Source organism: Zingiber officinale, chromosome 7A (assembly GCF_018446385.1).
Source record: "Zingiber officinale cultivar Zhangliang chromosome 7A, Zo_v1.1, whole genome shotgun sequence".
NCBI classification, from domain to species: Eukaryota; Viridiplantae; Streptophyta; class Magnoliopsida; order Zingiberales; family Zingiberaceae; genus Zingiber; species Zingiber officinale.
The window spans coordinates 101,492,811-101,504,178 of record NC_055998.1 but is presented as its reverse complement, the minus strand read 5'-3'; the positions used below and the strand labels follow the sequence as shown (position 1 = coordinate 101,504,178).

General features: G+C 39.2%; 1 protein-coding gene across 1 annotated transcript; it reads right to left on the bottom strand.

Moving 5' to 3' along the window:
* Nucleotides 1-4,169: 4,169 nt before the first annotated feature.
* On the bottom strand, nt 4,170-5,216 carry LOC121999571 (zinc finger protein AZF2-like). The gene has a single exon (XM_042554233.1). The coding sequence runs from the start codon at nt 5,214-5,216 to the stop codon at nt 4,170-4,172; it is 1,047 nt and encodes a 348-aa protein (XP_042410167.1).
* Nucleotides 5,217-11,368: the final 6,152 nt, after the last annotated feature.

Sequence of the window (11,368 nt, the reverse complement as noted above, 5' to 3'; positions counted from 1 at the left end):
ATTCATGGCATGCCCATGTCAGCTGGCACGGTTAATTGTGGGGGCTTCTGAAAAACTCCTGGAAATCAAATATAGTCGTGCTGGCTAGCATAACCTCCCATGGTAGGGTCTGTGATAAACTGAAATTAGGGAACGACCCCTCCAAATTGGCCACGACCGTGGTGGCTGGGAAGTCATTGGAAGTTGGTCTTTAAGCTTCGTTTTCGCTTCTTTTGCGCCCTATCAAAAGAAATAAGCAATTCTCTGAACTAAAAAAGTATCAAAATGAAGAACAAAGGGATGAAAATATTAAATATATGTTATAAAATGGGACAAGATGTGCATCAAATTATGATAAAAATCTTATATGAAATGCACACATCAAAATCCCTCAGACCAAACATTTTCTTATCCTCAAGTAAAAACTTGCAATCTAGATTTATGTGTAAATGACACATTATGATCCCTATTGAATCAATCTAATCCTATTGTATAGTTCCATTGATTAGCATGATATAAAATTATTTGTGTGCAGCCTAAGGAGAAATTCTCTGTGCTCAATGCAACGAGTGACTTAACATTTTCAAGTGCCAATTTTTAAGCCAAGTCAAATCGTCATCTAACTATGTTTCTCATGCTTTCGGCGATAACACTTACCTGCCACATGCAAGGTTCGTCTCCCTTAATAGTGTATTGCACCATTTACACAAGGTCTCAAAGGAATACTCGGTATCAAGAGAAGCATGATAGATATTTTCCCAGTAACATTACTCATTCTCAAAGGGATATTTTATCAGTTTCCGCCCACGATAAATATTTTTTTTATCCCTTATTCTTTTTTTTTTCTTTTTATGTGCAAGGCCTTGCTCTCTCTCTTTTTTTTTCTCTAGGACTTTGATTTGTTAATGAGTTGGCATGATCCAAATTTATCTAATAACTAAAATGTAGTTAAGATGTCACCTATGAAGTAAGAGTACTAGTCCAATTATATGAATTATAATTATTTTCAGAAATATCTACTATCAAAGTCAAGTATAGTGTGATGAAATCCTAAACTAGGCCAGTACTCAAATTCTTCTGATAAAAATAATACTAACTTTATGCTACTATAGATAAAAAAAAAAGATTACTAGGCATATTAATATACTAGGCATATTAATAGAAAGGTACTAGGCATATTAATAGAAAGGTTGGAAAGGACAGTAAATTATTAGAAGAAATGGAATATATCGTAACAAAGAAATATAGAAAAAAAAAATCTAGATTAACTAAATTTCTAATCAAATAATGTTAGTTGAAATAATCTCCGACAATGGCGTCAAAACTTGATGTGATATCCGTAATTCAATGAAATGTCGTCCTACTACCGAAGCAACATGTGAAGTCCCACTAATTTGTGCTATCTCCGGATTGTCTTCTCTTACGGTTGAGACCCTCCAACCCTTGATATTTCACCATTGCCCTGAGCTATATGTTGAAAAATTATTAAAACACTTGTTGTCCTCACCGGAGTGGACACCGTGGCATGATTCCCCACTGCCCCTTACCTACCATCAAAAACCAACTCCAAAGGATCCTTGCTCATGTAATTTCAAATCCCTCAGGAAGATCTCCCCTTCTTCGTGTGAGAAAATCTCATTCAAAGGAGGGGTATCCTATAGCATCGCCAAGATGCAGCTAAAAGAGGACCACCACCATAGAGACTATTGGAGATCCGAACCAAAATACTAGATGCTTCAGGTGGCGTGGGAGAGTCAAATATGAGGATGATGGATTGGTTTATTGGAGATGGAAATGGGGTTACAAATGCATATAATTTCTTCATGCCAAGAGGGTCGGAAGTTGCATGGAAATCTATGGTGTGGAAGCCGGTAATCATGCCGAAACATCGTTTCACACTATGGATGCTAGCTCATGGAAGATTGAGGACCAAGGATCGAATGGAGTATTAACCAAATAAGGATTGCGTCATGTGTTGTCAACAAGGTGAATCCAATCAACATGTCTTCTTCGAATGTCCAGTGGCTTGTGAACTTTGGTGCAAGGTGAAGTGGTGGTTGGAAATTAAACACAATTTCAATTCTTTTGAGGAGTTATATCAGATTTTTGGTAGGCATTACAAGGGTGGCAGTAGGAGGATGAAGGCCCTGTATCTAGGCGTTTCTAGCTCAATCTATTATCTTCGGGAAGCTAGAAATAGATGCCGATACCAAGGCATTGCACCGGATGTGGATTGGTTATTTCGGAAGGTCCAAATACATACCTATCGGGTTGTGGACTTGAAACCTTTATAAAGCTCATCAATTGTAGGTTGAATGCTTCTTTTGACTGGTGTTACAGGTGTAATATTGACTGTACATAAAGAAAACGAAGGCTATTCTCACTGTTCTCATTGTCCGTGGATTTGAAGCTTGACCACTGTTTATGGTTTTGAAGTCCATGGGTTTTCGAAAGGCTATTCTCACTGTGTTTTTTAAGCCTTCTCCACTGCATGCCTTCTCTACTGTATGTGTTTTTCAAGCCTTCTCTACTGTCCGATTGTCCAGTTTCTTGCCTTCTCTATTGTACGTGTGTTTTGCATGCAAGTTTTGTTTTGTGGCTTATGATTGGTGGAGGGAATGCATGCAAGTTTTGTTTGTAGGGAATGCAAGCAAGTTTTATTTTGTGGCTTATGATTGGTGGAGGGAATGCATGCAAGTTTTGTTTGTAGGGAATGCATGCAAGTTTTATTTTGTGGCTTATGATTGGTGGAGGGAATGCATGTAAGTTTTGTTTGTGGCTTATGATTGGTGGAATGCATGCATGCAAATCTTGGTTGTGATTGGTGGTGGGAGTAAGAATTGTTGTGGTGAGGGATGTGTTCTGGAAATATTTTTTTTTATGGTGAGAGGATGTCAAATTGAGAGGCATGAGAGTGGACGGTGAATAGATCCATCAATATTGATCTATTTAATCCACAGCAAACAGCTCGCGGTAAAGACGAATTCAAATCCGTTGATGGCTGGGGCTTTGCCAAAAAGTCCAAGAGGGTGAATAGATCCACCATAATGGTCTATCTAGTCCGCAGCAGACGGCTCACTGTTAGGACAACACCAAATCCGTTAATGGCTGGGACTTTGTCAAAAAGTCCAAGAGGGTTCATAGATCCATCATAAGGATCTATCTAGTTCGCAACAAACGGTTCGCGGTAAAGACAAGATAAATCCGTTGATAGTTGACCATTTGCTAAAAGTGGGGCGACTATCTATGATGGAATACTTTGCTTATGCTGTTTGGTGTTGATGATCATTGCCCATGATATTTCAAGGAGAACAATGTGCTCATTGTCCATATTTTGATGCTTCACATGTTTCTTGGGTGCTACATTCTGTCCATGGTGATCGTGGTTCTTCATGCTTGATGACACTTGCCCCACATTTTGATTATTGTTTGTGTTCTTCTTTTCACTCTTACATTTCATCAATTGTAGCACATATAATTATGTTCGTGTGATGTGTGTGAGTGTGATTAGAGGTTGAGTTGACTTTACTTTATACATGCATGATGTAGTGAGGATGGTTATGTAAATGACTTGAGTGATGAGTAAGGAGTTTCCTCATCTATGAGGATCAACTCTTATATATATTGTATGATTTGATATTCGGTTTAAGAGTTTCTATTTTTTAAATCAGTTTTTATATATATGTATCAATTTCTGTAAAAGAGGACCACCACCCTCTTGATTTGAATCCGATGAGTAGGAGAACACTTGCTGTTGGGATAATCGGATTGGATTGTCATTGCTCTATTTATAGAGAAAATGGAGAATTTCTCTCTCTAAACATTACATGTCTAAAGGTTACGTGTCTAAAAGAAGGCGGAGATCAACCCTTAACATGCAAAGAGAGGAGTTCCTCGAATCGAATAAGTAGTCATTTATTGATATTTTGATGGAATAAAATGCAACAATAAAGTAAAAAAAAATTACGACAAAAGCTAGAGCTTCAAAAATATACATCATTACTTTCCAAAATAATTGCATAATTCTTCAACAAACCGATATCTCCAAATTGGCCATGCACAAATATCAAAGAGAATTTAATCTCTTTACAACAATCACATAACAGATACCTTTTCTTTAACCTGCATTTTTTTTCTTCCTTTTTCTTTAAAAAAAATGTTTAATTAAACTAATCAGATTAATTAATGTCTTACAAGAAAGTAAAGAAGCGAGGAGGACGAGAGGTGGCCACCGCCGCCGGATGAGAGCTCACCGCTTCCTCTTCCTTAGCCCATTCTGCTTCCGGCATCGCTGGCTGGTTGAGGTCAATTCTCAAGCCCTTCGCCGTCGAGCACTCAGTTAGCGAAGACGATGGCCCCGCCATCGGCCTGCTCTCGGCTGTGGCTTGCCGTTTATTGCCCTCGTAGTGAGCCCTCATGTGCCCGCCTAGCGCTTGCCCCATCGCGAACGACTTGGAGCACAAAGAGCAAGTGTGAGGCTTGTTTTGGTCTGCTGCTCCGGTGACGACGGCTGCTGACTCGGCGGCTCTGTTTTCGGCAGGGAGCTTCCGGTGGCTGGTTTTGTGGCCCCCCAAGGCCTGGTAGGAAGAGAACACCTTACCGCACTCGGAACATACATAACGCACCTGGCTGTGCTGTGTCGGCGCCAGAGATACAAACAGAGACTGCCGTTGGATCGGCGGCTGCGGCAGAAGCAGTGGAGGTCGATAAAATTGTAGTGGCATCGGGCACAATACCAGAGACAGCGTTTGCGTTGGCAGAGGCGGAGGAAGAGGAGGTAAGTCTCTGTCCGCCGGAGGAGGTGGCGAAAACGGTTGGTTCTGTTGCGGCAGAAGAGGATGTAAGTCTCTCTCCGCCGGAGGAGGCGGTGGAAGTGGCTTGTCCTGCTGCGACAGCGACGGCAGTGAAATTGGAGACAACTCTTGCTGCTGTTTTGGTGGAGACAAGGATGGCGACGGAAGCGACTGACTCCGTTTCTCCACCTCCCGCGGCGAAAGCGGCTGGCTCAGTTGCTCCACCTCCGGCGGTGAAAGCGGGGACCTTTCTTCCTCTGCCGGAGTCATCTCGTCATCGTGAATGGGCGGAGCCCTTGATAATTCCAGGAGCGCGAGGATACACTCCTCCTCGTCTTCGGTGAGCCAAGAATCCGACAGAGGCGATGGGTGGCGACGTTCTGTTCGCCTGCGCTTAGGCGCCTTGAAGACGAACGGCAGAGAAGGGTAATCGCCGGTCGCCATTGCTCTATTTCTTGTTGTGGAAGAGGTGATTTTAGTTGTGTTATATTTATAGGGACAAGTTGTGAATTAATAAGAGAGTGAAAACAGAAACGGAGATTTTGTTTTGTTAACGAATCAATCAAATCAAATAATTCATTATTTTTTTTCCTTAATAACGCTCAAGTCAAATTACTCCATGTATTTTTTTTCTCCGTCACTTATATTCAAATTTATTTTAGGAAATAATTTTATAAATGTACAAAATTTTGATTAGAAAGGTGCACTAGTTATAGTTTTCATTATTTTAATTTTTTCCAAATCACTAGTATAATAACGGTAATCTTTATATTTCTAATAATGATCTAATTAAAATAATTTTGACAAAGTTAATATAAAATATATAGTAATTTTAATAATGACAATAGAGACACCTGTCACATGAATAATTTATGATGATTTAAAATAGAACTATTTTTTTTAAAAAATAAAAGATTCAGATTTAACACTCTCACATATATAATAATATGTTCAGAATATTATACAAATAATAATATAAAATAAAAATATTTTTTAAGATTATATATATATATATATATATATATATATATATATATATATATAATCTTAAAAAATAATTATGAATTTATTTTTTTTCTCGTACTTTAATCAAATGACTTTATTTTTTCCATTGTCCATCGATTTTTTCTTTCTCCTCATCTGATATGGCGTTCTCCTTGTTCTCCACTCTAATTTATGCTCTCTCTCGGACTGCACAACGCACATCAGTCGATCCATTTACCTTTCCATGGTGAAACTCGCTTCCACCTGAGAAAGTCGTAGCTCCATCTGCGGACACCAGGATTACTTCTATGCTGGCTTCTTTCTCCTCTCCACCGTCCTTCTTTCCGGTGGTTTCCTCTCCCAGTACTCCACTCTCACCATCACCACTAAGTCTAGACTCTCCGTCCTCCTGCTCGCCCTCATCCTCCTCCTCGTGGTTATCGTCGACAATCTCATGGTCTGCCTTGACAATTGCAACCGTTACTTCTCGTTGTGTGAGTTCTCCATTCCCTTGATCACCACGTCAATCTTTGTCGGCATCTTACTCCAAATCTAGGTCCTTGCCGTGCACATCGTCACCTGTTTGTGATTTTTCTGATGAAGAATTGTTTTTAATCAACGTTGGCGTGAAACAACATAAATGGAGAAAGCACATAGCCAGAGGCTCCAAGAACATGCTGTACGACATTGATTCGTGGGGCCAATCTCCTGGCTCATTGGTTCTGTCCACAACATTTGTCAACTGATCTACGAAACGGTAAATGCCCATGTTCAGATCCTGAATAAGTGCGTTCAGCTTCCTCTCCTATGGGAAGCTTGCCGTTCTTGGTCGCCGGAGTTCTCAACGATCATGGTGTGTCTGGTTCAATCCGTTAAATCCATTTAATAGTAATCAGTTGTTTATCAGCTGTCACAAACCTACTTTTGCTTATCCTATTTCCTTGTGGGCAGGGGCATGCTTGGATTTGGCTGTGCTTATCCGGTAGTGTTCTGTTCTTCCCTAGGGGATTGATGAGTGCTGTTAGAGTGATCGCGATGCAGAGAATGGAGAGAGTGAATGTTGATAAGCTTCGAGGATCTATATGATGTTGGTGTGGTTAATACTAATGATCTAACTCAGATTTTCATTAATGACAAAGTAGGTTAAGTTAGTTTCATTATGATCTAACGCTTTGACCAATTGTGCAGGAGAAGCCCAGCTAGGTCGACGGGCCGACCGGATAGCTGGCACGAATTCCAGACAGGTCGACGGGCTGACCGGATGTCTGACACGAAGCCTAGCTAGGTCGACGGGCCGATCGGATAGCTGGCACGAAGTCCAGACAGGTCGACGGACTGATCGGATGTCTAGTACGAAATCTAGCTAAGTTGATGACCTGACTTGATAGCTGGTACGAAGTCCAGACGGGTCGAAGGGTTGACCAGACGTCTGGCAGGTAAGTTAAGGTAAGTCACTGGAGGGGAGTGACTGTGATGACGCATTCCTGGGAAAGGACTTAGGCGCCGATCCAACTTAAAACTATTTCGGAACTCTAAGTTGAGATCCTGACTAGATTCCGGTCTTGGTGAGACGAAATCTAATTAATAATTTGTTTGATTATTATAACTGTGCAACCACTTTATTTTGTAGGGTAATATAATTTACATTGTGCTTCGGACTAACGTTTTCTTGTAGGGAGTTGAAGATGCTGGAAAATGGGGTCCGGGCGAGATCCAGGTACCCGGAGGTTCAGGCGCCCGTAATGCAAATTATATCACTTCGTCGCTTCGCCACGTGGAGCTCTCTGGTTGGCTGGGCTACGTCAGAGTCCAAGCGGTCGGAAGGGATCCAGGTGCTCGGAGCCTCCTATATAAGGAGAGTGAGCCCTAGAGCAAAATATAATTCACTACAACGTCTTCCAACGCTTGCTCTACTGCGATGCACTCCTGCGATACTGCGAAGCTTCTCCGACAACGTGCTGCTTTCTCTTTACTTAATTGTTGTCAGTATTTTATTTCTAAACATTTCTGTACTTTCATTTGTAATATCATTTTCAAAATGCTAGTGGATTACCCAATGAAAGCACTCGACGAGTGTGGGCATTGGAGTAGGAGTCGATGAAAGCTCCAAACCAAGTAAAACGGTTCTTGTTAGTGTTGTGATTATACTTTTTCGCTGCTTACTCTACGAACATTTTCGATCGATATTCACCGCTCCCCCCCTTCTATCGACTTTCACGATCCAACAAGTGGCATCAGAGTAGGTACCGCTCTGATTTGGTGGAACCATCAAACAAACAAGGGGGTGAAATTCTTTTCCAATTTTTTTCAGTTTTTAGTTTTACGTTATAATCTAAACTGGTATCGTTACCATTTTGGAAAATTTTTCGTAGCAATTAATCTGAATTGGTGCAACATTAATTCAGTCTTAGATACTTTTTATTTAAGTATCGTACTACTAATCCAAGACCAAGTCTTGGGACGTCTTATTTTTTTGTGTACAAGGTAAAAATGTTGCAAATCGAAGGCTTCAGCACAGTCCGTCCTCCTATATTCGACGGGGACGACTTCCCCTACTGGAAGAAGCGAATAGAGGTCTACTTGAAGACCGACTTCGACTAGTGGTTCAGCATCATCAGAAGCTGCAAGGCGCCGGTCGACAACTCTGGAAATCCACTGGACCCAGAACAGTGGACTCCGGACATGAAAAAGAAAGCCTCAACGGACTTTAAAACTCTCAACACACTGCAATGCGGGCTGACGAGGGAAGAGCTGAACAGAGTGGGTCCACACCAAAATGCGAAGGAATTATGGGATAAGCTGGTCAAACTACACGAAGGAATGAGCAATGCCAAGGTAACTAAGCATGATCTCCTTCTAAATAAATTATTTAATATTAAAATGCAAGAAGGAGAAATGGCAAATCAACTTCATGCGAGAATCAAAGACATCCTCAACAGACTTCACGCGATAGGCCACCAGATGGAGAATCGTGACTTAATCATGTTAGGATGTATACGAAAAGCCTAGCTTTTGCATAAACATTTATAAGAATCATATTGGTCAAATGTCTACATTTATATTAAGTGTAATTGTCCATTTAATTTATATTATAGATAATATGGTGTGATGTGACACATAGAAGATCATGTTATCAGTTCCTTATAAATTATAAATAGTAGCTGACAACCAACATGGAATCGGACAAACCATTGGAGTGGTTGTAGTGTAATTTGGTATTAGTTTATCTTGACTATAAAATTACACTAATACACTATGAGTGTATTGAGCAGAACCATTTGAGGTAGTTTCTTTTTATACTGACTACATAAAAGAACAAAATCTCTGATATTATGGGAGTACGTACTCTTAATCATGATATAATAACAAGCACGTATACTTAATATTTATTTCTTTAATTTATCAAAGGGAGTGATTTAGTTCGTTAAATCAATAGTCCCGATAAGTTGGGAAATAATATTATTTATATGGTGTGTTATTGATTATAGAATGAAATTGTGCCCTCGTAATCTAGGTTGATGATGTTCCCTTGAGGAGCTCATAAAGATTGTCATGTAAACCCTGCAGGTGGACTTAGTCCGACATGACAATAAAGTTGAATGATACTACTCTTGGAGCTAGATATTAATTAAGTGAGTTGTTAGTAACTCATTTAATTAGTGAGCATTCAATATCTTAAACACAAGGAGATTAATGCACTCATAATAAGAAGAAGCTCATAATGTAATTTGGGATTGATGCGGTAGTTCAATAATAACTCTTTAGTGGTATGAGTTATTATTGATGAACTTGAGTTGGGTATTCGGGGTAAACACAGGAAGCTCAAGCTCATCGGGAGATCAAAATCAATTTCTCCTCTCGGTCCCTGTTGTAGCGCCTCTATAAAGCCTTGTATCTACAAGTCCACTTCTTACCCAAGTAATGGGTCGGACACATCCTTGGTTGGAGCAAGGGGGCCGGCCAAGCATTATTTTGGAGCTCATGTAGTGGCCGACCAAACCATGCTTGGTGACCAAGCATGGGGCCGCCCATAGGTAAAGGAAAAAGGAAGTTTTGTTTAAAATAAAATTTTGTTAAAATATTTCTTTATTTGTAGTTATCTACAATGATTTAAAGAGAGATTTTATTTTGTTAAAATCTTTCCTTTTATGGTTAAAAGAAATATTTTAATTTCCTTTTATAGCCATCCTCATGGTTTTAAAAGAGAGTTTTAAAATTTTAAAATCTTTCATTTTATAACTATCTACAAAAGATTAAAGAGAAATTTAAATTTTGTTAAAATATTTTCTTATTTGTAGTTATCTATAATGTTTAAAAGAGAGATTTTAATTTTTGATAAAACTTTCTCTTTTTGTAACCATGATTTAAAAAAGAAAAGTTTTAATTAATCTTTCCTTTTTGTAGTTGTCTACATGTTTTAAAAGAGAGAGATTAATTTTAAAATTTTCCTTTATTGCCATGTACAATAGGAAATTTAGAAAAGAGAGATTTTAATTGTTGTTAAAATTTTCTTTTTTAAATGGGAGGCCATAAATAAGGAAGTTTTAATTATGTACAAAACTTTCTTTTTTTTGCTGCGACCAAGGATTATAAAAGAGAGGTAGAGGGTGTCTTATGGGAGGTGACTTGATCTCTCTTAGCTCCTCTCTTTTCCTTGGTGTGGTCGACCCTTGCTTCTCATCTTCCTCCTTGGTTTCTTTCTCTTGTAGCCGGCAGCGCCCTTTCTTCATCCTCCGTTTCTTCTCTCTAGGGCAGGCACCTCATCTACTCATAGTGGCCGGAGCTTGGAGAAGAAGAAGAAAAGGAGAAGGAGCACATAGATGGTCGGTTGCTTGGAGGAGAAGAAGAGGAAGAAAATTTCCTATTTTGGCATCCCTTGGTGGCTCGAGAGTTTTGGAGGAGAAGAAGTGGTTCGAGTGGATTCCATCTTGGTAGATCGTCACCCACATGACGTCCAAGAGGAGGAGAGGAATACAACAAAAGATCAAGAGGTCTTTTAGCTACAAAGAAAGGTATAACTAGTTATTTGTTTCCGCATCATAACTAGATCATGTTCTTTGTATAGATCTTGAAAAACCAAACACAAGATGCTATTGATTTTATGCTATCATTTTTGTTATCGATTTTGAGTTTCGATTTCATTTTTCGATATTGTGCTTATATTGAGGTCTCTGTAGTTAAACCTAGTTTACTGTAAGAAGTTAAATATCTGATTTCTTTGAAAGGCTTTGTCTAGGAAGTGGTGGATGATCCCATACCCAAGAAGACCTAGTGTCTCGCAATGTTTAACCTAGAAGACGATCTTTAAAATAGATATTTAATCAACTTCTGTAATATGGTTTAACTTAGGAAGATTACATCGTTTAAACTTGGAGTAAAAATGTTAAGTATCATTTCTAATCCAAGTTTAACTTCTGAAGGGAAATTTGGATTAATAATGTTAAGCATCGTTTGCAATCCAAATTTAACTTCAGTAGAGCACATGAGTAGCTAGGATAGTTCTATGCTTATACAAATTTTTTGTACAGGGGAACTAGGACGGTATTCCGAGTAGCAACTAACAATTGATATTAGAGCTAGGTTTTAGCCTTTGTGTGTTTGATTTTTAGTTT

Coding starts and splice junctions, on each gene's coding strand:
- LOC121999571 (XM_042554233.1), bottom strand. CDS start 5,216: ATGGCGACCGGCGATTACCCTTCTCTGCCGTTCGTCTTCAAGGCGCCT.